Source organism: Chroicocephalus ridibundus, chromosome 2 (genome assembly GCF_963924245.1).
Source record: "Chroicocephalus ridibundus chromosome 2, bChrRid1.1, whole genome shotgun sequence".
NCBI lineage: Eukaryota > Metazoa > Chordata > Aves > Charadriiformes > Laridae > Chroicocephalus > Chroicocephalus ridibundus.
The window spans coordinates 117,419,726-117,445,013 of NC_086285.1; the positions used below are offsets into that span (position 1 = coordinate 117,419,726).

Consider the following 25,288-nt stretch of genomic DNA (forward strand, 5'->3'; position numbering starts at 1 on the left):
CAAAACACAAAGTATGTCCCAACGTTTCCAATACAGTTACTCAAACACGAGACACAGACAGCAGAACTTCGTAAAACAGTGATATTCTACTTTTAGAACACTGGGTATTTTCATCAACCCTGGTACCGTAGGATGAAAAATACTAAAATGCTAAGAAATAGCTGAAAAATATCTCTTCCACCAGATCTTCCAGCTATGTTGATATGAACGAGTAAGTCAGCTTTTCCCTAATACTGTTCTCCCCTCATAACACTTACAGAGCTTGGGAAAAACACTCCCCCCATCCGAAGAGGATGCAGTAGATTGATATATATGTCCTCCAAAGGCACGCTTTTTTTTCGATTTAGAAGAGGGGAGAAAACAAATCTTAGCCCAAGAGAAAAGAGAGCCAGGGCTGTCTGGACCATTGCCACTGCCATGGAATCTTGTCAAAGTCTCTCCTGCCTGTCCTTACAAGGGAGCAAGGCTGAGCTTGGGCTGATTAACTTAATCTCCACAGGAGACGAGGGCAAGCAATATGTTTGTCACACCGTAAAAAACTGTCATTAAACAAATAAGAGCACACTAACATTACATTTTCTGTTCCTTCATCCCACAGACCATTTTGAGTAGCTGTCACTTAGTTTCTCATAAAACAGAGAGCAAAACTGATGAAAATGTTTCCTACAAACTAAAACAAAAGATAATGAAAGTCTATGTTTGACTTGCATCCAACTTCTATATGGTGTTTTTTTTCCACAGTATTTGTTTTATGAAAACATTTTTCCAGCATCCAATTTAAAAAAAAAAAAAAAAAGCACTACTTTCTTGGAAATCTACATGAACTAAGGGACACACTGGGATACCTGGTCTGTATGTGTGTGTGTGTGTGTATATATATATATATAAAAAAGAGGGTGTGTGTGTGTGTATATATATATGTATAAAAACAGTGGCTCAAAAACCATGTCCAGTCAGATCAGGTAGTATCTCCTTCTACCCACCCATATAAACTCCATGTTTGTAGAACACCTAGTAAAGCAGGTTCCCAATTTCTAAATACTACAAAATATCAACAAGTGATATTCCAGAACATATGTAAAAGCAGTAGTATCGTCTCAAGAATTCAGAGTTAAACTTCTGTCAGACCTCCTGCACTTTACTTTCCAGAAGTCCCTGCTGGACCACAGAGCTAATTTCTGAAGAACTGCATAAATACATGCATGTAAACAGTCATCATGGAAAGAGATTCTTGTTACCAACCATGGTCATTTCATAACTCAACATACTTACCCAGCCTCAGAGACTTAAGAGGAAATTAGGAAAACAGTTACGTCTTTCGTGGTATTCAAACAAAACACACTCTCATTGAAGTAAATTCTATTATAGAAGTTAACTAGACTCTGAATTACAGATAAGGAATTCAATTTAGAAAAGGAAAAAAACCAACCACTTGGCAATAGGAAAGGTGTAACAGCAGAACGTGTGTGTGTGTATACATTCTGTATACATACATTTACACATGCCAAACAGCCAACCCTTAAAAATAATAATAAAAAAAAACGACCCATCACTTTCATTTTGATTCACATTTTAGAAATTGTTTGCTTGGCAGGAGAAATAAGAAGGACTAAACACTACAACAGAGACACACACTCTTTTACACTTGAAAAATTACAAGTAGTTCACAACACAAAGCTTTACTCTTAAGACAAAGTCTTCAGACAAAACAAGCAATGCAGCATTTCATCTAATAGTATCATGTAAAACACACTCAAAAATCCCCTTCCTTACTTCAGTGAAGATATCACATTGTATGACTTAGAGCAAATAAAAAAGAACTGAATTTCTTCTCTTTTTTGAATCACTGTAGATCAACTTTAAGAACACATCACATTCAAATATTTAGCAATTTCTTTCTTGCTCCTTCCAATTTGGATTTAAGGGACAAGCATCTAAACTGATCCTTTCTTAATAATTTTGTCCCTTTCTCTACCTGTCATAGAATCGCCTAGGTTGGAAGGGACTTCTCAGATCATCTAGTCCAACCATCAACCTAACTCTGACAAAAGCCATCACTGAACGATATCCCTAAGCGCTATGTCTACCCGAGTTTTAAAAACCTCCAGGGATGGTGTCTCAACCTCTTCCCTGGGCAGCCTGTTCCAATGCTTAATAATCCTTTCAGTGTAAAAATTTTTCCTAATATCCAGTCTAAACCTCCCCTGGTGCAATTTGAGGCCTTTTCCCCTTGTTCTACATGACAAATCTCAACTCTTATATAATATTACCTCATTGAAAAACCTCTTAATCCATTTATTCTCTGTAAGATAAAATGACACTTAGTCCAGTATAAAAGATTTATTTAAAAGCCAATTTTTATAAATGAGAATGCAGGTTGAAAGATTACTGTATCACTTACAATATCATTCTTTTTTGTACATATTGCTGTAAGGAAACAAGAACACAGCAAAAGATTAACTTTGAGTCAAACCAAACCCCTCTATGCATAGACAGGTTTTTCCTTCTGAAAACCAATATGAAAGTTCATGGCTGTCCAGAAGACAAGAGCAAGAAAATTCAGAAAAAGAGCTGAGTGGAACAGTTCTAAATTCTCACGTGCTGTTTATACATAAAAGTTACTCTTAACAACCAAAGATCTGAAAATCCTACAACCTGACTCCCCCTGGTTCCAAACACTGTTCCACATCATGAGCATATCAAAAACATATTTTGATTTTTAATTACCGAAGTGACAAAGCCATCAATAAGTATGGCAGAGCCAGCAGTAAGATCTTAAGAGTGGCAAAGCAAATAATAAGATATTACAGCTTACATTCCTTATCCTATCCTCAGAATAAATTTGCTCCTTTTGGTAAAAAGGGAAAGGCATACCTTTAAGTATCTTAAAAGGTAAGCGTGGCTTACATCTTCAGTTCTGTCAGGAGTCGACTACCAACACACTGTATTCTGAACTAGTACAGACACAAAGAGAAAGCTGATGGTAAAAGCATGACTAAAAGATACCCTGAATTAACCTCTTTTCCTTGCCACACCACAGTAACAGTGCTTGAATTTGCCCATTTCGCAGAGCAGATGTTGCAGCAGCTACTTTCTTCAAAAGTGAATGGAGGATGCCAATAGCCTTACATAACTGCAACCAAGAAATGACCAAAAGCACTAGCTGGAATTTGTTCTTTGCACTGATTTTTTTTGATGCATTTTTATTTCACCTAATACATCTCCTGCTATTAATCATGATAGTCCTCCCCTCACCCCAAAAAACCCAAAACATAAAAGGAAGGTAAATTTTAAAAGGCATATATGTAAGTACTACAACTACTGCATGTAGCGCAAGGGCAGTAGCTGTATTAGACACTGATTTACAAAATGGAGACAAGATGCTGTGGCCTCACTCTTGATGGACACTGACCTGGGGATTGTTGCTATAGATCACCCTAACACCTGTCTGATTATAGAAGTGAAATTCTAAAAAGAATCTCCATCACTTCTAAGTTTTATTAGAGAATAATAATATGGTGAGAAAAAAATACACTTGAAATTAGAGCATGGTCTGGGTGTTTTGGTTTTTTTTTATTCTTACAGGTCCATCAGAAAGATACCAGATTCTACCACTTACTTCAGTTACCCTTTGAAAGTATATTGATATGCGTACTTGTAAGTCGTGATTTTATGCCCAAATAAACTGCGTATCTTCATGCACTAAATCTTAAATTTTGCTTGGCTACAGTTGACTGTGTACAGTAACAATCTTTCATAATCCCAATTATCTGTATTACTGCCATACTCATGAAAAAGAATTACATCCCATTTACCGAAAACTTTATTCTATGCTAATTCTTAATTTGAGAGTTATATACTAATTGAGCAACTTCTCACCTGGAGCCATTATGAGACAAAAGCGACTGAGTGTGTAAGAGCTCCTACTAGCTCCCGATCATTTTGCAAGTTTCTCTTAGCTTAGCAGAGACCTTTCCCCAACTTAAATGGATAATTTGAACTTGCTGGTTTAAAACTTGGGAATATTTTTTTCCTTCCTTCCAGATAGAGTTCATCTTCACTTGAAAGGTATGAAATGTCACAAAGAGAAAAAAATAACTCTATAGGAGCTGCTTTTCCTATTTTTTTTCCTTTTTAAATTCAGATACCATTGCAATTTACAGTTGCCATTTAGGATGAAAAATATTTTAAAAAATACCTAACAGCAGTTTATCTTTTTGTCCATTTAGAAATCAGATTTGTTGTGTATGCATTCTGTGGTTGAATTTCCTCCATCTCTTCACACCACTAGATTTAAAGATTTTTTCCTTTTTCTGTTTCTTTTTTTATTATTCTAACTGGATCTGGTGTTACAAGATGAATAACACGAACATTGGGCTGCTCAGCATAGGTATCATATCCTGTATAGTGTCGCCTCAGAAAATCGGACCTTGACAGCTACAGCTGAGAAAGCAATTTGTACATGTAGTATATGTAATTACTTAACTAGCACTGCTGCAAACAGTGTTCCACTGATTCAAGGACTTCACTGATGCTTTGAAACAAGAACTAGGAAAAGACAAGAGGAAAACCAATCAGTGAAACACTTGTACAGGTATTTTCTCAAAAGCTTGAGAATCACAGAACCATAGAAATGCCCAGATTGGAAGGGACCTCAAAAGGTCATCTGGTCTAACCTTTCATGGGAAAGGGAGCCTAGATGAGATTATCTGGCACCCTGTCCAGTCGCATCTTGAAAATTTGCAATGATGGGGACTCTACCACGTCCCTGGGGAGGTTGTTACAGATTGTTCTCACTGTAAAAAATTCTTTTCTTATATAGATAGGAAACCTCTCCCAGTGCAGCTTGTACTCATTGCCCCTTGTCTTCTCCATGTGACTCCTTGTGAAAAGATAGCCTCTATCCTCTTTGTAGCTGCCCTTTAAGGATTGGAATACTGTGATGAGATCCCCTCAAGCTTTCTCCTCTCCTGGGAGACTCCTTCAGTCTTCCCTTAAGAGGCAGGTTCTCCAGTCCTTTGATGACCTTTGCAACCCTCCTTTAGACTCACTCCAGCCTGCCTGCGTCTTTCTTGAATTGTGGGAACCAGAACTAGACACAGCACTCCAGATGCAGCCTGACCAGCACTGAGTAGAATGATTGCATCTCCATTTCTGCTAGTAATGTCCCTGGGGATGCAGCCCAGAATCCAGTTTGCCTTTGTTGCTGCAGCAGTGTTCTGCTGACTCATGTTTAGCTTGTTGTCCACCAGGACCCCCAGGTCAACAGGGCTGCTACCCAGCCACACAGACCAGGGCCTGTACTGGGCTCTCTGGTTATGGCACCCCAGGTGCAAGACTTTGTGCTTGTCTTTGTTCAACCTCATACTGTTCTTACTTGCCCACTGTTCCAGCCTGTACAGGTCTCTCTGTAAGATGGCTCTCCCTTCTAATGTGTCCAACTCACCACCCAGGATAGTGTAAGCAGCAAACTTCGTGAGGGTGCTTTCAATCCCATCATCTTCTTTATGAAGATGTTGAAAAGCATGAGGCCCAGTATCCATCCCTGGAAGACCCCACTTGTGACAGGCTGCCAGCCTAAGTAAAAACCATTGACCACCAAGAGATCTTTTGAGATATTTTTAAAATAGTATATTTGATGTCTCACCAAAATTAACTCTAATTCAACTACATATTAGCAAACTTTATGCAGAGAATTCCTTGTGCCATTTTGGTGTCATCACACAGGATATAGAAATATTCTCATCATAGTTCCCTTTAACAAAATCTAGAGTAGGAAACTGTAATTTCACAGTACTGAAAAGAAAAACTCTGATCAATGAAGTATTCTAAGCTTATCAATGAAGCTTAGAATACTTCAACTGAATTTGCAGGGTTTTTCATTTTAAAGGAAAATGCCTGTCAGGACACTGTATTTTTCATCATATATGTGATGGTACATAAAGTACCATCAATGTACTAAACATAAATCTTTTCTTTCTAGCCAACCCATTCATTCAATGATGATCTCAAGTGATTAATGAAGCTTTTCACAGAAAAGCTTTCCTGGAAACTTGCAAAGCATGTCTTCAGAAATAAATAGTTGCATGTGAATTCATTAAGGTAGAAAAACACTACCTACTCAATATGTACAGCTAACAAGACGGAGAATTATTTCAGAGAACTAGTGGACTTTACTTATTATAACTCTTAAACTACTTAGGTCAATGGAACATTTCAGTGATATTTCCCCCTTTCCTTAACATTGCATCTTCATTGGTATGTTATAAACAGACTCACACCTTCCGATTTAAGTTTAAAAAGTCTTCTTGTGGAGGATTTTTTGGTCATCAATATTTGTCATGTGCGCTTGAAGCTTGACGTCTGTTTTTCAAATACACCATGGTACTACCAGTGAAATCTCCGTACCTCTTACAAAGAGTACAAACAGTAGCTTGCCTCCACATCATCAAACCCACAAATCGGCGGGGGAGGGCGGGGAAGTACTTCCTTATTTTAGATACAGGAAACAGAAATTCAAAACAGTCTCATAAAAAGCCTGAAGAAATCAGGAAACCCTGACTGAAGTCACCACAGGCCAAACAAACAATTCCAATGCCAAAATCATCTTTAATTATAATCTTTCTAATTTCTCTGCCTGTTTTCCAAACCTCATATTTGGGTTTTATGGACAGGCAAGACTTCCTTCTATACAAAGAGCATTTTTTTGGTTCTTGTACCCTACCACCACCCCGTAAGTGAAATCTGCTTTGTGTTCTGGGTTAGGAATATTCAAGAGTATGAAACGACATCACAGGCTGATACTGCACTGATGGTCCCTACTTGTTGGTATTTCATTTACTAAGTAGTAGGAGAAAAGAGGATATCATGGCATACCAACTTTGATTTCAACTTCTCTGTCTTTGATTGGTACTCAAGATTTGAGTTGGTATTCAAAAGATTTGATTGGTACTCAAACATGAAAAAGTACTTAAATGGAATGACTGAATTTCCGCAATCTCAAAGGCAAATGGGTAAATAGTTATTTTTTAAAACTGTTAAGAATTACGTAACTTATGGTAGGCATACATCCACTGCACAAGTTTAAGGATTAACTCAAGAGCCTGTGAATAGACAGGATTGGCATTACTGACAATTATTTCTTTTATCATCTGCCCAATTAGTTGATCATCCTCTTTGTATCACAACTTGATTACTTCTTTACTTTTTCTGCAGTAAAAGTGAAACAGAAATTAGCTGATCTGAACAGTGAAGAACATGAGATCTTGATAACAGGTCCCTCTTCTGTGTTAAAAAATTAAGTGATTCTTGTGTTTTGCAAAGCTGAGGACACAGGTATCTTGTCCAATTTAAGCATGAGCTCTTTTGGTTAACACTGCTTCCACTTTCTTCCAGATGAAGAAAGCAGGCTTAACTAATAAACCAGCTCATTTCTGTACCTCTAGGATGGATAAACTGCACTTCATTATATCTGAAAACCATTTGTTTATCCCAATGCAATTACAAGGCAGGCAAGATCTACAGAAGATTGCCTAATCTTAAGTATGAGCTTCAGCTCAAAGTTGCAAGTTACTTGTCAAAAAAAAGAAGGTTGTGCCTTCTTCCACTGTTAGAAAGGTTGATTCCAACTCCTCTAAGAAAATAAATATATTTCGTGTAAACATCAGATTACTTCTGAAAGTAATTCTTCAAAAACTCATAGCCATATTTCATTTTTTTCACTTTTGCTAACCCATCCCTTCACAAGACAAATTTTTTAAATTAAATGTAAAGACTGATAACTCCTCTTGCAGAAGAAAGCTTACTAGCTCATCAACTTGTTTATGAAATACACCTTTGTTGGGTACTATTATTTGCTCCTACAAAATGTGAGTAATGCAACCCCACTGGAAGGTAAGTTTGCTGATGTTGAAACATACAAGATAGAAAGTGAAAGATGTCCTGCTTTGGTACAGTTAGTCAACCTTGCCCAAGACTGCTTGATTTGAAGGAAAATCTTCATCTGCCTATTCTGGTTGAATCTTAAATTAAGTTTCTACTCCCAGGGCATCAGAAGAAGCTTCTCAACCTGCAAATACATGGTTTTAATCAATACTATCTTTTATTCCTGACCACGTCTATGAGTTTGTCAAACTGCAATGAAAAAGGGTATATAAAAAAAATCCTTTTTTCTTTCCCCTAGAATTCCTGGTTCTCAGACCCTTCTTTTCCATGAACTTATCAAGAACTGTGATAGAAGCTATTCTTTGTATGAAGGTGAAGTTGATCTGACTCCCTTCTTTGCCAGAAGCTCAAAGAGGAGGTTGTCATGACCAAACGAAAAGAGGTAAGGTGAAGAACAATGCAGCCATCCTGACTCTTCCCTGATGCTAGCCAGAATCAATTGTACAGAAGGCAGAAAGTTACATATGAGTCATTTACTGTTGCAGTCCTAGAACCGAAGTAGCTGCAGCAGCACCAGCATCATAACACTCCAATTTTTCCTCTAAATGGCGTCTTTGATTACATCTCAAATCCAAAGTACTGATGAAAATATTGTTATGTATACACTACATTAAGAAGGACAAAAGTTTTGTTATGAGAGCCTGAAGGCATTTTAGGACAGAAAAGAAACAATAGGAGAAAACTTCAAAGACTCCTTTGACCTTACATTCATCAAGAATTAAGAGCCCTTTAGTCCTTTCCTTACTCCAATCCAATCTGCCAAGTGGAATCAATGAACAGCTCTGAGTGTGCAAGTTACTTGATACAAGACATTCTTTGTGTTACAAATCTATTCTTTAGATAAATAACCCAGAGTTCTCTGGAATATGGTCTTCCCTACAAGAGTCTTCACAGCTTATTTCAGAACCACAGAACCACTAGTTCTGAAGATTTCTCCAACCATCTGATTTTACAAGCCAAAAGCATCTCTAAACACTTTAAGGTCATGCTACACACAGAAACTGTATGCACAAGACAGTTTGTGGGGTATGGGAAAGGCTGAAAATAGCCACAAGCTTGTTAGTAAAAGACAGAAGACAAAAACTCTTCCAGGAAGCTTACTAATCTATTCTCTACAGAGAGCCTAGCTTCTTAATGACATCTCCAATTCCAGTGTACTGGGAAAAAAAAAATTAAACCCACAACCAAAAAAACAACCCAACAAAATACACAATCACATCAATAGTTCAGCTTTCACTCTTTAGGCCCTTAATGGGCATTTTGTTATTTCTGTCACCATCTTCGCTCTGCTTGTGTTGGCAACAATAGCCCCTGTTTCAAAAGCCATGACAATCATCGTCAGTACTAGCAGAGCAAAAACTTAAAGTCCTAATAAGTCTACCATTTGGCTGGCACCATTTTTGGCCTTGTATTCCTACAAAAGAGAATATATAGCGTGTAATAGCAGGTTTGAATGGTCCCAAGACCCCAACAAAGTATATCATTGGTCTGTTTGCAATTGTTTAATTGCCAATGAACTTCATAGTAACTGGAGTTTAAGGAGAACAGCAGCTCACAGAAGATACATTAGAGCAATAAACAAACTGCTAGGTAGACTGGAGTGGCAGAAGAACCTTTCCTCTTCGCAAAGGGAGAGTAAAGTCTCTCAGTTTAATACTGACAGGATTTTTTGCGTGCCTACAATCAAAACTACTTTCTAAGAAGAGATTAGTATAACAATACATTGGTATAATAAGATTTCATAACAAAGGCAGCCTCATGAGGAAACTCTTACGATTCCAACTCTAACACTGACAGCAGTGCATAATATCAAGACAAAGTTGCGAGGCACCAGTATTACCTCTATTTTCAACTACAGCTTCTTATCCTGCCTGGTATTGTTCTGCGGAACATGGCATCTGTGAAAAGACATGGGGCAAGTATAACCAGCACAAACTCCCTGTCCTATCTTCAGTCTCGCTCCTCCCTGAAGGATCTTCCCCATCCACTTTACTCTATGATCTCCTGGCTGGAGAGTTTCCTCCCCTCCTAAGCACCTTAACACAGACTCACTCCACACTTGTACTCAAAGGTGCTCCTAAGAACTCAATGGTGGAATTAACATGCTGGACTCTGTCATCTATACTCCAGGAAGATCAAGACCAGGCTGGATGGAGCTTTGAGCAACCCGGAGGTGAGAGGTGACCCTGCCCATGGCAGGGAGGGGGAGAGAGGTGGAACAAGGTGATCTTTAAGGTCCCTTCCAACCTAAGCCATTCTATGATTCCAAGACAGTGCTTGCTGTACTGACACCTTGCACTTCAGCTTCTACCACAAGCAGTCTCACCTCCTGCTTCACCTAACTTCAAAGGACAGGTTCCTGCCCCAAAAGTCTTTCACATTCCCATGCCAATAAGAAAGTCCTACCCAGGGTCCCTCACTGCCTGTTGGAAGAATGATGTACTCACACAGATATAAGAAAAAGGTTCAGAATCCTGAAAAACTGAAGTGGCACTCCTGGCGTAGTAAAGTGGACATCAGAGCAGTGTTTCCTCCAGCAAAATAATTATACATCTAATCTGTTTCAACTGCAGTCACAAATTAAGTTTAATGAGCTTACCAATTCACAGCAACTGTTCCCTCACGTACAAACCCTTATGTTTAAAATCTCCAAATCCACAATTGCCTCCATGCAGAGTTCTTCTGGTCTTCCGTAGCAGATACCTTTCAGAAAAAGATTTGGGCTACAAAGAGGTTTACTGACCAAGTTAAGATCAAAATACTTAGAGAACTCTGCAAATAAATTCAAAATGAGTTTAGTTTTGGTGTACATGTACTGCTGAGAAGTGGAAAATTACAGGTTACCCGGAGAGGCCATGGAGTTTAGTGCCTTCAAGATACTCAAAAGCCATCCTAGTCAGCCTGCTCTAGGTGGCCCTGCCAGAGCAAGAGGGTTAGACAAGATGACCTGAAGAGGTCCCTTCCAGTCACAATCATTCTGTGATTCTGTGAAAAATACTACTTTCACTGTGCACATGGTATTAAATATTGTGACTTCCAAATCATCTTCTAAAGTAATTGATCTAGAGAGAAGAAACGACTTTTTGAGTTTTCTTTAGAAGCTTTTGATCAAAATATGGACATAAAATAAAGAATCTGCTTTTGCCTTAAAATCTCCATTTCCTTGGAATAGTAAGTGTTGCATCACCTATCAGTGGCAGTAGGAGGTGAACGCCCTGACCATTCCTCCTTCATGTTTTCCCATTTGAAATAACCATTCCAGCTATAATACAAGTCCTACTAACCATCTTCTGAAAAACATAACTTCCCCAACCACAAAGAAGGGAAAAATTTCCTAGCTGAAATCTCCAGATGTCAGGAGAAGCTTCTGGCCTCCTCTTCTTTGGAAAGTACATTCCAGATGACATACTTAATTTTATGTAGTCAGGCCTTTTTTTTTTCCAGTCATTATTTATTTGCTAAAAAAGAAGCCCCAGCCTCCATAGAAACAGTATTTTCACAGCAGTCAGTGACTACACTGGAAAGCAGACATCTTGTATTAATGCTTTTTTTGTGTAGATATCTAACATCAATAGACTTTATCAGGAAGTATCAGTTTTTCTCTGAATATATTCATACCTTATAATTTAATACATCTGAGTACAATGCAGCGCTATCTGAATACTGTGCAGCTTGAAGAAAAAAAAGATAGACTAATTAATATTTGCATAACTATTAGAATTTGAGGATTTGTTAGCTATATTTTTTTTAAGTTAATATTATGACTCATGAAGATTTGTAGGAAAAAACAAGTTCTAGCACAATTCCACTTGTGTTTCCAGATCGATTACAAGATCGATAGCCTAGACACACACAAGCTAGCAACAAATTTAGGTTGTGTCAGCCTACAGTCCAAAATAAAGCCTTAGTTTGTGTAGTGTTTTCTACAGAGATTTCCGAGCATGAGGTCTTTGCATCATCTGAGACCACGCAACTGAAAAAAAAAAAAAACCCAACCAACCAAAAAAACTCTCACACTTTTCTCAATTCTGTAAGAGAAATAGAAAAATGAATGTATATAAGAAATTTAAGATGGAAAGCTGAAATAATACAATGGATTATGGCTGACAGATACAAGCGCTTTAGGAAAGACAGGCACGGTAGGAGGGGAGGAGGTGTTGCCCTCTACATCAGTGACCAGCTAGAATCGATGGAGCTCCACATGGGGAAGCACAAGGAGCTCATTGAGAGTGCATGGGTTAAGATTAAAGGGAAGACAGAGGAAAGTGATGTTACAGTAGGGGTCTGCTACAGGCCACCTGACCAGCAGAGCCAAGCAGATGAGGCCCTCCATAGGCAGACAGAAGTGGCTTTGCATTCACAGGCCCTGGTCCTCATGGGGGATTTCAACCACCCTGACATCTGCTGGAGGGACAACACAGCAAGGCATAATCCAGGATGTTCCTGGAATGCATAGATGACAACTTCCTCCTCCAAATGGTAGGGGAACCAACAAGAAAAGGTGCTATGCTGGACCTCGTTCTCACCAACAGGGAAGGGCTGGTGACCAACGTGAGGCTCCGGGTTAACCTTGGCTACAGTGACCACGAAGAGATAGAGTTTAAGATCCTCGGGGCAACTAGAAGGATGTATTCCAAGCTTACGACCCTGGACTTTAGGCATGCAGACTTTGATCGCTTCAGGGATCTGCTGGCCAAAGTGCCATGGGACAAAGCCCTAGAGGGAAGGGGGGCCCAGGACAGATGGACAGTATTCAAGGATCACCTTCTCCGTGTCCAGGAGCAAACTATACTGACAAAGAGGAAGGCAGGAAAGAATGCTAGGAGACCTGCCTGGATGAACAGGGAGCTCCTGGACACACTGTCACACAAAAAGAATCTTTACAAGGAGTGGAAAAAAGGACAGCTAGAATGGGAGGCATACAAGGAAGCTGTCCGAGAAGCAAGAGACCTGGTGAGAAAAGCTAAAGCTCAGTTAGAATTAAATCTAGCCAAGGAGATCAAGGGAAACAGCAAAAATTTCTACAGGTACATTAATGGTAAGAAGATGACTAGAGAGGGTGTGGACCCCCTCAGAAAGGAAACAGGGGAGCTGCTGAAAAGAGATAGGAGAAGGCCAAGGTTCTCGACGATTTCTTTTCCTCAGTCTTCACTGGCAAGGGCTCCAGTCACACTCCCAGAGTAAAAGACAATGGCAGGGGTTGGAAAGAACTGCCCATCGTAAGTGAAGATCAGGTTCATGACCATCTGATAAACCTGAAAGTGAACAAGTCCATGGGACCCGATGGGATACACCCACAGGTACTGAAGGAACTGGCGGATGAGGTTGCTAAACCGCTCTCTATTATATTCCAAAAGTCATGGCAGTCTGATGAAGTCCCCACTGACTGGAAAAGGGGAAACATAATTCCCATTTTCAAAAAGGGAAAGAAGGATGAACCAGGGAACCACAGGCCTGTCAGTCTCACCTCCGTGCCTAGTAAGATTACAGAGCAGATCCTCCTGGAGGCACTGCTGAGGCAGAAGAATAACGAAGAGGTGACTGGGTACAATCAACACGGCTTCACCAAGGGCAAATTGTGCCTGCCAAACGTGGTGGCCTTCTGTGAGAAGGTCACATCATCAATAGACAAGGGGAGAGCAACTGACGTCATTTACCTGGACCTGAGCAAAGCCTTTGACACTGTCCCACATGACATCCTGGTCTCCAAGCTGATAAAATATGGCTTTGATGGACAGACAATTCAGCAGACAAAGAACTGGCTTGACGACCACACCCAAAGAGTGGCTGTCCAAGTGGAGGCCAATGACAAGTGGAGTCCCTCAAGGATCAGTACTGGGACCGGTCTTGTTTAACATCTTCATCAGTGACATGGACAGTGGCATAGAGTGCATCCTCAGCAAATTTGCCAATGACATCAAGCTGTGTGGGGCGGCTGACACGCTGGAGGGAAGGGATGCCATCCAGAGGGACCTTGACAGGCTGGAGAGGTGGGCCCAAGCCAACCTCATGAAGTTCAACAAGACCAAGTGCGAGGTCCTCCATCTGGGTCAGGGCAATCCCAAGCACCGATACAGGCTGGGCAGTGACTGGCTTGAGAGCAGCCCTGAAGAAAAGGACTTGGGGGTACTGGTAGACGAGAGGCTCAACATGAGCCGTCAGTGTGCACTAGCAGTCCAGAAAGCCAATCGTATCCTGGGCTGCATCAAGAAAAGTGCATCCAGCAGGTCAAGGGACGTGATTCTCCCCCTCTACTCCACTCTCGTGAGACCCCACCCGGGGTACTGCGTCCAATTCTGGAGCCCCTACTACAAGAAAGATATGGACGTGCTGGAATGCATCAAGAGAAGGGCCACGAGGATGATCAGAGGGCTGGAGCACCTCTCCTGTGAAGACAGACTGAGAGAGTTGGGGTTGTTCAGTCTGGAGAAAAGAAGGCTCCGAGGAAACCTTATAGTGGCCTACCAGTATCTTAAGGAGGCCTACAAGAAAGCTGGTGAGGGACTTTTTAGGATGTCGGGTAATGGTAGGACTAGACGGAATGGACTAAAACTAGAGATGGGATGATTCAGACTGGGCGTTAGGAAGAAGTTCTTCACCATGAGGGTGGTGAGACACTGGAACAGGTTGCCCAAAGAGGTGGTGGAAGCCCCATCCCCAGAAGACTTTTATGGCCAGGCTGGATGGGGCTCTGAGCAACCTGATCTAGTGGGAGGTGTCCCTGCCCATGGCAGGGGGGTTGGAACGAGATGATCTTTAAGATCCCTTCCAACCCTAACAATTCTGTGATTCTATAAAGAAATCAGCAGTTGGATTTAAATTAGGACCTATTAATAAAGAGATCTTACATGCTGTCCCCATGACAGTTTGCATTGTATAAATATTGACAGGGAGTGGCAATCTTTCAGTTAGTTAAAGCCAATCCTTTACAAGATTCTGAGTATCAGAATAGACTTTGACCTGTGCTCCAGTTAGAAGCTGGTACGGAGCCTGTGCCGGTTCTTCTCTAGCAACATGGGTAACTAACCAGACCAAGTAACTGCTGCTTGTCCAGACAGTCGCTAGAGTGCTCTAACTAAACGTGCACCATAGCGTGTTATACTCTGCTGATGTTGTTTTGGATATCCATCAATATTGAAAAGCACAAGAAGAAAGCTGACTTGAGATTACACTAGACGAGATCCAATTGTCTCAGCAAAGCAAAACACTACAGGACAACAAGAGCTTCAAAACCCTTTTCTTCTTCACAAAGATCAAGTTTCAGCTCTTGTTCAACTGTCATTGATTCAGGTGTTTATTTCGGCAGAGTACAGAGAAAGCTAAAAGATGGTATTATTTGCATTTGTCTTAAATGAGCTATAACTGGGTGTTGTCTGCATAGTGCTTACAGTTTTACCAATATTGTCTAGTCACTCCTGTGGTTTTATTGCTGCTTGAATGACTGAACAAATTAAGGCAAGGACAGAATAGTTTTCAACCATTCACTAATTTTGTTCTCAAAGAAGGAAGTTCAGTTTTTCACTATCTCCATTTGGAACTGCAATTTCTTGATGACAAAGGAGTTTCAATAAATAGCACCAAGCAACATCCACAAAATTAGAAGTTTTTAACTACGTGTTTTGGGACCTCTCAAATTCAGGATAAACATCCTGTATCAAGACAAACATCTCAGTATTCCTTGGTAAGAGACCTAAAAAAGCTTTTTATTTTTATGTAGTACTAAAGTATGTCCTAGGGAATTCTGCTAACAGCAACTGTGAGGCTACCAATATCATCTGCTCACAGTGCTTCTAAATATTTATTAAGTACTCAATGAGTGGCTCCTGAAGCTATCATTGTCTTCAAAGATTTACAGGCCAACAGGTTGATTTTCACTTTGTCTAACAAACAAATTCCAGGTGTTTCCCTCTTCCTTCCCACCACCCCCAAAAAACGAAAACACTCCACAGTTGCCAGGGAAAAGGATATTGTTTACAAATATTTTTACTTGATAAGAGCATTTATAATCTACTAGAGGGTTTGGGGTTCTTTTTTTATTCCTTTTGTTGAAACGTGTCTTAACATCAGTTTTCTAGTATCACTCTTGATTAAAACTTTTCACAGGAAAAAATAATTACGTTCCTACAGTCTCTAGTTTTATGAGCAGGAGAATTGGCTAAGATAACTGTTATTCCTGTATAAAATCTAGCATACACTGTGAATCAAACAATAACATTTTGACAGCCTTATCATCTCTACTGTTAACTCTCTAGAGGCATACATAATATTAAAAAAGTCTTCTAAGAGGTACAACCTGAAATAAGAAGCCGCCAAGTTACTGCATTTCCAAAGCCAACTTACAGTTCCATTTTACCTTTGATTAACATACCAGGTTACATACTTTATCATTAATTTCACATCAACCTATATATTTCATAATTCTTAGGGATAAGCACGCAATATTGACCTGCAATTATAATCAGTTTTGCATATAAAGCTTGGATATGGTAACTTGAAGAGACAACTATATTTCTAAGTCAGGGAAAAGTCTTATTTTAGATAGAATCTTACAGAATCATTTGGGTTGGAAGGGCCCTTTGAAGATCATCTAGTTCCAACTCCCACAGCCATGGGCAAGGACATCTTTCACTAGATAGGTTGCTCAAAGCCCTGCCCAATCTGGCCTTGAATACTTCCAGCAATGAGGCACCCACAACCTCTCTAAGCAACTTCTTTCAGTGCCTTATCACCCTAATAGTAAAAAAAAAAAAATTCCTTCTTATGTCCAATCTAAATCAGTCCTCTTCCACTTTAAAACCATTGACCCTTGTCTTATCACTACAGGCCCTGGTAAAAAGCCTCTTCTCTGTCAGAAAAGAGAAATATTCAGGTATTTTCCTCAGAACATCCCCAAGTCCTTCTCTGCAGAGCTGCAGTCAATCCATTCAACACCCAGTTGTGATACTTGTGATTGCCCCAACCCAAGCGCAGGACCTTGCATTTGAATCTAAAGAATGGCAGAAACACGTCCAGGGAGATTTAGTCAATCGAGACATTTCCCCTTATTTTGAACTACCTCCAGACAACTTACAGCATTCTGAAGTTAACACTCCGCAAATGTTCAAACTCTGCTTTTTCTGTGCATGAACTTCATTAGCAAACAAATAAGCTTCTCAGATACCAAGTTCTTCCATCATTTTATCACTCAGATTTTAAGAGCATAGTTAACGTGGTTTCAGTGATGGTGATTTTCAACAGTTATTTTGATAGATAAGAACTTCTGAAGTAAAGGTGCTTTGAGTTAGAGTCTTTACTTTTTTATTTTTTAACCAAATCCCTGACCATAAGGTCTTCAGAAGTGTTTTCTAACAAGTTAAGCAGATGGAAAAAAATGTCTAGCAACAATAGAGATTTAGAACACCAAATCCCAAAGACGATGTGATCTTCTCAACTCTTCCTATAAAAGACAGATGAACATGAATTCATCTGGCTAAATACGAAATAGATAATAGATGTAGGAAAAACAGGTCAATCAAGCTCTGTACTTGTGTAATTTTGGTGCAACAAAAATGGAAACCCCTTGAGACTAGATAAACCAAGTTTGTCATACACAGTGTTTACTGTTGTCAGTTAATTTGAAGTCAAACTGTTGAACAAGTGAAACATTTGACATCTTTGAAGATTAAGACCATCAAAAGTCTCAAGTTTTAAAAATCAACTACTCAAGTAATTGACTAAGTACTTTAATTACTGAGTTACTCAAGTGTCTACATAAAACATGAAAAGACTCTTTGTGAGTTATTATCAGAACAGAGAGCACCAAAAAGCCTTTTCATGAAAATGTACTAGTTATTTTTGAATAACAAGCACAGGCAGCTTCAGGTCAAGACGTCCCTCATCCATTCACCTGTTACACCCCTCCATCGCCACCCTCCAAAAACTGGACACCCATAAACACTGGGGATTTAGTAAGGAACACAGATAATTAAGAAATCTGTTTCTATTCCAAAACTGCTGTAAAAGTATGCTCATTGAATACTACTTTCCACTGCTTAATATCATTAATGAGACACTAAGTTCAAGTTAATAGCTAGTTACATACATGGCCTTTGGCTCTACTTATCACACCTATGGTATTCACCAGTATCTGATCATTGCATATCCTAGAGCGTGACTACTTATCTAATGCAGCCTTCACAGTCTTATTAGATCTTTTTAGGATGTAGGATTCCTAGTACCTGATATTTTTAGAAAAAAGCAGTGCGCTATGCCTGGCACGTGCTTTACACAGAACTTAGGCTTTGGCCTCCTCACGGCTCATCAAAAAAGACAGCCTATCTATGATTTCCCAGCCTAGTACTAAGTCAAGTGCATGGAAGCCCCAAAGAAACCAACAAGTTTAGTTACAGACAGTTGAAACAGTCCATTTTCTTACTGTTTTTATTAGAGTTGCATAAGAGAAAACAGGAAAAATAAACACATCTCTCTCCTGCCCCTCAGCTTTCTGAATCTCCTTCCTGCAGCATGTAAATTGAAGTTATATAGTCCTCAGTGTTTCTTTTCCGCCTGCTATGGTGTCAGCACTCTTCTCCCAGAACTTCCTGAAATGGTAACACACCTTCTTTTGTATCAGCCTCCCCCCTTCCCATCTTCTTTCCTTACTGTTCTCATACTACTTCATATATAAATTTAGAATCTTTCTAGCATACAGAACCTAGCTTATGATGTTTACAAAACCCAAAATGGTTACAAAACTGACTGAAAGGTTACTCCATGCCTGCCTCTTAGTCTACAGTGGCTACAGACTGATGGGAAAGAAGAGTAAGAACAGGAACAAAATTAAGTAAAGCTAAGGAGGATAAAACCATCCTAAACAAAGCCAAGGGCACTGCTGCGACTTTTCTTCACACAGCAAAAAAACTGTGGTTCTTGAATCTAAAGGAACTCCAGTATTTTTAAGCCTACGTGTATAGGATATCAGATGCTGAATTTAAAGTGTCTGTCCATCAGTTACTCATATATCACCACTCCGACACACAAAGTTAGCTAACACCTTTGCTCAGGAAAAGTGAAAGCAATTATAAATTATATCAATTCACAACTTTAACCAGAGGGGAAAAGGTTTTTAGATTTAAAAGGCTTTATTTTTCTGTATGTAGACTGATCATAAAAACATGTTTTTATTTTCTTTTTAAGTGTACCAGGCCTAGAGCCTGACAAGTCTTCCTCTTTAACCAGGGTCTGCAGGGAGGGGCATTCATCTTAGAAGATATTTTTAAGCGCGGATCAACTACACCTAAGCATTTCTTCCTTAAAAACATATCCACGTAGATTACAATGGATTTGATACATAAATAGTACCCAAAACGATGCTTGTAGTGTGAATCATCACACGAAGAACTAAATATTTAAACTCTTTAGAAAGTGTTAGGATACATACATTCTATAGAAAAGAACCCAAGAACCAACTCAGGATGAGAGAGACGAAACAAAGTAAAAGTCCAGCCAGTAGAGAGACTGATATAGTGACCAAACACATAGTAAGTCAACCTACCAGCCCACTTCTTCAGAAGCAGCACTTTCTTTTTAACTGGTATTTGTTTACAAGAACAGTTTACAAGGCTAGCTTAAAAACAAAAAGAAAAACAAAACAAAAAACAACCAAAAAACATAACTCTGATGACTATACCATAAGAAGCTGCCTTTAAAAGAATAAGCAAAGGTGTGCCCAAAAATCTCAGATTTGTAAGAAACTGTCACTTTGCATCCAGATCTTAAGAATGTCCTTAAACGCATGTTCTGAAACTTTACACCAGCATGACAGGAAGCATCCCAACAAGTTCATTCCTAAACTGACTACAGCTTAGCTCCAAATCACAACTCGCCCCTGAAACAGGACAAATCCTTAAACTGACTAAAAGGTGAAGTAATACAGTTAAAGAACTGCATGTTCGATACCTGCAACCTCCTTACTATCACTGTAGGAAGATCCCCATAGTACGGCCAGCATTAAAGTACATACTAGCAAATTGAGTCACGGTTAACGTAAAACTCTGGACACTTAGTTGAATCTATACTCTTGATATATATCAACAGAAGTTGGGTGTAAAAATGTCAGGTCTGACAGTAGTCTTATCAAAATTAACACAGTATATCCTAAGCATCAGAGCTCTTCTCATCAGCCGTGGTTCTAAGATGACAGATTTGTAAACTGGATCAAAAGAAAAAAGTTAACTGGAAGATGCAGTGCTATTTTCCCTTGTGGCAGCAATATCCACAAGGCTCTGTCAACACTTCAGAAGCTCACAAATCAGTAATAAGCTAAACAGACTACACAGTATCATGAACTTGTAGAGATTCTTTCATTAGAGTCTTTCCACCTCTCCACCACCTTACTCTCAAGCAAGCTTTCTGCTAAGAGCCATGCAGCAGAAGATGAAGAATGACTATCTCCACCCCCACACCTCCCTTCCCCCCCGAAACCCAAATGTCAGAGTTCGTATTAGGAACAAATTCAATTTACTTGTTCTCCTCTCTGACAACAGAAAAGACAGGAAAAAAAATGCACTAAAGAACTTTTATCCCTTGCCACAAAGAAAAGGAATTCTCTATTTCAGCGTAGAAGCACAAATTACAATTTGCTATTATTTATGGGCATCTCTAGGCATATCAAAGTACCCAGCTACATCCCAAACAAATTGGCTGGATTTGGCACACGCTTTGTTGAGGTACTTTCTATAATCAAAACTAAAATATCACCCACTTTTGTCAAGCAGCTACCAAATGATGTTGGTTTTATGTCAGGAAGTGTTACGGTTCGCTTTCTTACGATGCAATTATAGCACTGACAGCACTGGTTCATACCACTGAACCATCAGGTATGATCAAGCAGGGAAACAATACGCAAGCAGCCCCCTATCCCAGGCCTAGCACACCGATTAGTTTAAAATGCATTTAAACCCCTGCCATGACTACTTCCCCACCTGTAAGGGCATATTAATTTACACGTCATTAGTTCGCATCTGCAAATGTCTACACTAAACAGGCTGAAGTCAGTGCTGCGGTGCTTAACCACAACATAAGAGGACCTCACTTTTTAAAAAAAAAAAAAAAGTTGCTGAAGAGGGAAATGGTGTATATCAAAGCTATTTACAGTCTCCTGCTCACACACAGGACTGGCACTCAGGAATTACTCCTTTGTACAAAGTGTCCAACGCCCCTTATGACAGCCGGTGAAGAAAAGAAAGGTGCATGAAGCGAGAGAGATGACAAGTCTGAGGCAGGACGGGGCGGGCGCCTCCTTGGCACGAGAGACGTTCTCTCTGCACAGAGACATTCACGCACCCTCAGCTCAACGCCGAGTAAACACAACATTACTGCGGAGTTTAAGGAGGGTGGTGACTCAGCCGGGAGTCAGAGATTCGGTCCCACAGGGTAAGAAATTCGGGGAGACAGGGCCGGGGGCCCATGGGCGCTCCCTACTCACCAGCAAACAGTCCACGTTCACTTCGGATTTGGGGTCCTTTAAAGTCACGTCGATTTTTTCAAACCGAGACTCAAAACTTTCTCCCGTCGACATGTTTCCGGAGCTAAAAAGTTTCCCTTATTCCAGAGCAAAGTAAGGTTTTAAAACAAAAAATAATGAAAACGTTAAAAACAGGAACAGGCGAGCACAAAAGAGAAACCACACAGCCTTCACCAGGCTGAGGAGCGCTTCCTGCAAAATCCCTTCAATCACAGAAGTCTCTTCTGAGGCAAGTCCCCCACGCTGCCCCGCCAAGGGGAGAGAAAAACCGAAGGAGAGTCCACGGCGGGGGGGGGGGACGAGGCTGCTTCTCCCCCCTCCTCCAGGCACGCACGCACTTTCCTGGGCTGCTCACAACTCCGCGGCAGCAGGTTTCCTCTCCCTCCCTCCTCTACTCGGGCCCCAGCGTCTCAGCAACCTCATTTTCCCAGCCGGGGAAGCCGCCCTGGGAGCCAGCGTAGCGGTTCCTCCTCCTCCTCGCCCTGCAGGAGCTGCAGCCCGTCGGTCAGTGCCAGGTTCCGAAGGGCAGCTTTCTTTCCGGAAAACCAGAAGAAAAAGTAACAACGGAAAATAAAAAAAATTTAAAAAAAAAAAAGAAAAAAAAAAGCCTGCGGGGACACCAACAAGGCAAAAATGAGAGAAAGGGGGGGAAAAAAAAACCGTAGGAAAATCCTCTCGGCGGTCTGTCTCAGCGCTGTGGGATTGGTCCTTCCATGGGCACGGAGCGAGGGAGCCCGGGGCGCGCCGGGGGGAGAGGCTGCCCCTCTCCTCGGCTGTGCCCTGCCTGGGGCGGGCGGGGAGCGCAGGGCTGCCAGCTGCGCGCACAGGCCGCCCCGGCCCCCGCTGCGAGCTGCCCCCCGCGGGCAGGGGAGGAGGCACTTCAACGGCGGGGCGACGGCAACAGCATCTTTCTTCCTCTCCTCCTCTTCCTCGCTGGGCGGCCACCGGCGGCTCCTCGCTACCTCCCGCCGCTGCCAACGCCGGCTCCGCGCTCCCCTCACCACACACACATACACACCCCGCTCCTCCGCCTCACGTAGGGGGACGGCAGCCCGGACCAACTTCAGGACTGAACCCGAGGTTGCGGCGTGAGAGGGAGGAGGGAAGGAAGGCGGCTTAAGGGGAGGGGAGAGCCTCAGGTCCGGCCGCGGCGACTGTGAAGAAACCTGCGAAAGACACCAACATGTCCGCCTTCCTGTTTGAACAGCCGGGGTGGGGGGGAGGCGGTTGGGAGGGAGGCGCAGGGCGCATGCGCGGAGGGAACGGGAACGGCTCTGCCACGGGCCGGGGGGGAAGTAGGCAAGGAGGAATGCGCGCGCGCCGCCGCCGCCGTTGCTCTCTCGCCCGCCGCTCAACGGTCGGAGGGGGCGCGCGCGTGTCGCGTGCCCGCGGGCCCCGGGCAGGAAAGAGCGGGAGGAGCGGCGGCGGCAGGACGGCGGGCGGCGGCTCCCGTTGCGGCGGGGGAGGGGCGCGGGTTTGACAGCCCCGCGGCGGCGGCAGCAGCGCTGGGGAGGGAAGGCGGAGGCGTGCGCGGAGCGACGGGCGGCGGGGAAAGCGGCCGTTCCAGTCAGAGGGCGGGCGGACGCCGCCCGCCGTACGTCGGCCCTGGTTCCCTGAAGGCACCTCAGAGCCGCCTGCGTCTTCCTCTGAGGGGAACCGAGCGGACGGGCCCCCCGTCACCGCGCGGGGCCGGCTTCGCCGTCAGGAGGGCGAGCGTTGCGCAGCGCGGGCCTCCGGTCGCTGCTGGGAGGGGACAGGGGGCTGCGAGAGTCACCCCGCTCAGGATGCCTGGGGAGATTCTGCGGTCTCCATCCTTGGAGAGCTTCAAAAGCCGGCTGGACGCGGCCCCGGGCAGCCGGCTGCCCTGCTGGAACAGGGGGGCTGGAGAAGTTGGCTTCCAGAGGTCCCTTCCAAACGCCGCCACTGCGATCCTGTGTGGCCGGGGAAGGAGAGGCCACCTTCCCCAACAGCAGAAGTCCAGAGCGTTTCAGTGTGTGTCCTGAGAAGAGCCACGTGCAAGGTAGCACACTCAACTTGGAAAGAATGAAGAGAGATACAGCGTTAAACATGCAACTCGTACAGTGTGTCTTCGTGTTTCCACTTCAAATCTTATTCTCAGGCTCCAGCAGGGACTGTTCCTTCAAATAAGGAAACTCCAGTAAGGTAGTGGTTTCAAATAACATGGGACAGAGGCCACCGTACTGGTTCAGTTCTTTGACTTGACTGCAGTTCCGGAACTGGCATTTTTACAAAGATGACTAAAAATTATGTAGGGAATGTGAAGTCATTAATCTCTGGTCCCTAAACAGTTGCCAGTAGCAAATCTGAATTGCTAGCACTATGAGTTATTTTCAAAGTCATGGTTAAGAAACAAATGATCTATAGCCAAGTGCTAGGACATTTGAGGTATTCGATCATGGATGTACACTACTTGGTGTCTAGCTTTATTCCGAGAAAAAAAATGACATTGCACATTTTGCTTTTTCTCGTCCGCAGCTGCCTGCATCTTTGGTTTTGTTTTCTAATGAGAAGTATGTACGGTTAAAGCAAAAATACATGCTACAACAATGTTACACTCATGTTTACTTTCACTCGTTTTGCGCTGGCTATTACCACAGCCCTTTGATTCGGAGGGTTTGGTCGCTCTTGGAAATGCAGATGTTCCATTTCAACAACCACAGTCCAAAGAGAACATCTCGTGTACTCCGCAAGCTACAGGGTGTAGGCTCAGGATCATTTCGTATGCGATGCAGCAAGTAATTCTTAAAATACAGAGACAATGTTTCTTACAGTCCTCATATTAAGATGAAAATCATCATTTGAGCTGCAGAACCTAACTGGCAGTGCTCTTAGGGACCCGGTGTAGGCATTAAAACATATACAGGGATGATGCCAGGGCTCAGCAGGGTGATTGTAAGCGTCTCGCTGTAAAGCATGCAAAATTCATGAGGCCTGTAACAGAGTAAGGAAGAGGAAGCCTGAAGTGACACGGTCCTGAGCCATGCTCCAGATGCTGCTTACATGTTTTATCCAATGTCTGTGGGAAAACGTATAGGTACTCTCAGAAATGCAAAACTTCTTCCACCCTCTGCAGGCCTCCCTGCAACAAAGCTGCATGGATTTTACTCTCACTTGCCCTTTGCATCTTTGTATTGCTTTTTTAACAGCGGCCCAGCTTCAACACAGTAAGCGGAGAGAAGAACCATCCCATTTGCTTGGCAACTTGGAGAATTCCCAGAGACAGGAGAGCTGGGCATCGGACACGCCCAGACTCACGCATTTATTTGCTAGTGAAGGTTCTTGTCACTAGAAAAGTACACCCGAGTACCTCTACCGGTGTTTGTGGTGAGGGCAGCTGCTGTGTTTGTGTTCGGTTGTGTGCAAACACCGTGTGTTTCAAATGCATCTGTCAGATCAGGATTTTCTCATGACTATGGTGGAGTAAAAGTGCTGGTCTGTCTGTCTCGAATAGAATAGAACTTGTGTGGGAGGTACTTCACCCAGCTGTCTAGGAAACTCTGAGCACTGCTTTGAAAACGTAAAAAGTGCTTTTTGCCTACAAAGAGCAAAAAGGAAAATAAATTCTAATTTTAAAAGCAGGTATGGGCTAAGTGTCTGGTGTGATAGAGTGCTCACGTTGTAACGTGAGAGTGTAACGTAATTGTTTCTAATCCAGTGAATGCTCATTCACTTGCTTGGATCTTGAAGCCCGTTTTCATGAACTTCTGTCAGAGTATTTGTATCTATATGATTAGGAACTTGCATATTTCTAGCATTGGCCACTTAGACATCAGATGAAGTTCCATCATACGTAACCAATCATAATGCATTGAACACAAT

The 25,288-nt window shown here is 42.1% G+C and overlaps 1 protein-coding gene across 3 annotated transcripts in view; it reads right to left on the reverse strand.

The window, feature by feature from the left end:
- The window catches only part of ROCK1 (Rho associated coiled-coil containing protein kinase 1), a 92,585-nt gene extending 69,930 nt beyond the window's left edge, over positions 1-22,655 (reverse strand). For all 3 annotated transcript variants that reach the window (XR_010069998.1, XM_063326673.1, XM_063326675.1), the window contains exon 1: positions 21,410-22,655. Coding sequence is in view for 2 of the 3 variants with exons in the window: in XM_063326673.1 (XP_063182743.1) it covers positions 21,410-21,502 (93 nt within the window). In the remaining variant the exon portion in view is untranslated. The remainder of the gene's footprint in view (positions 1-21,409) is intronic.
- Positions 22,656-25,288: the final 2,633 nt, after the last annotated feature.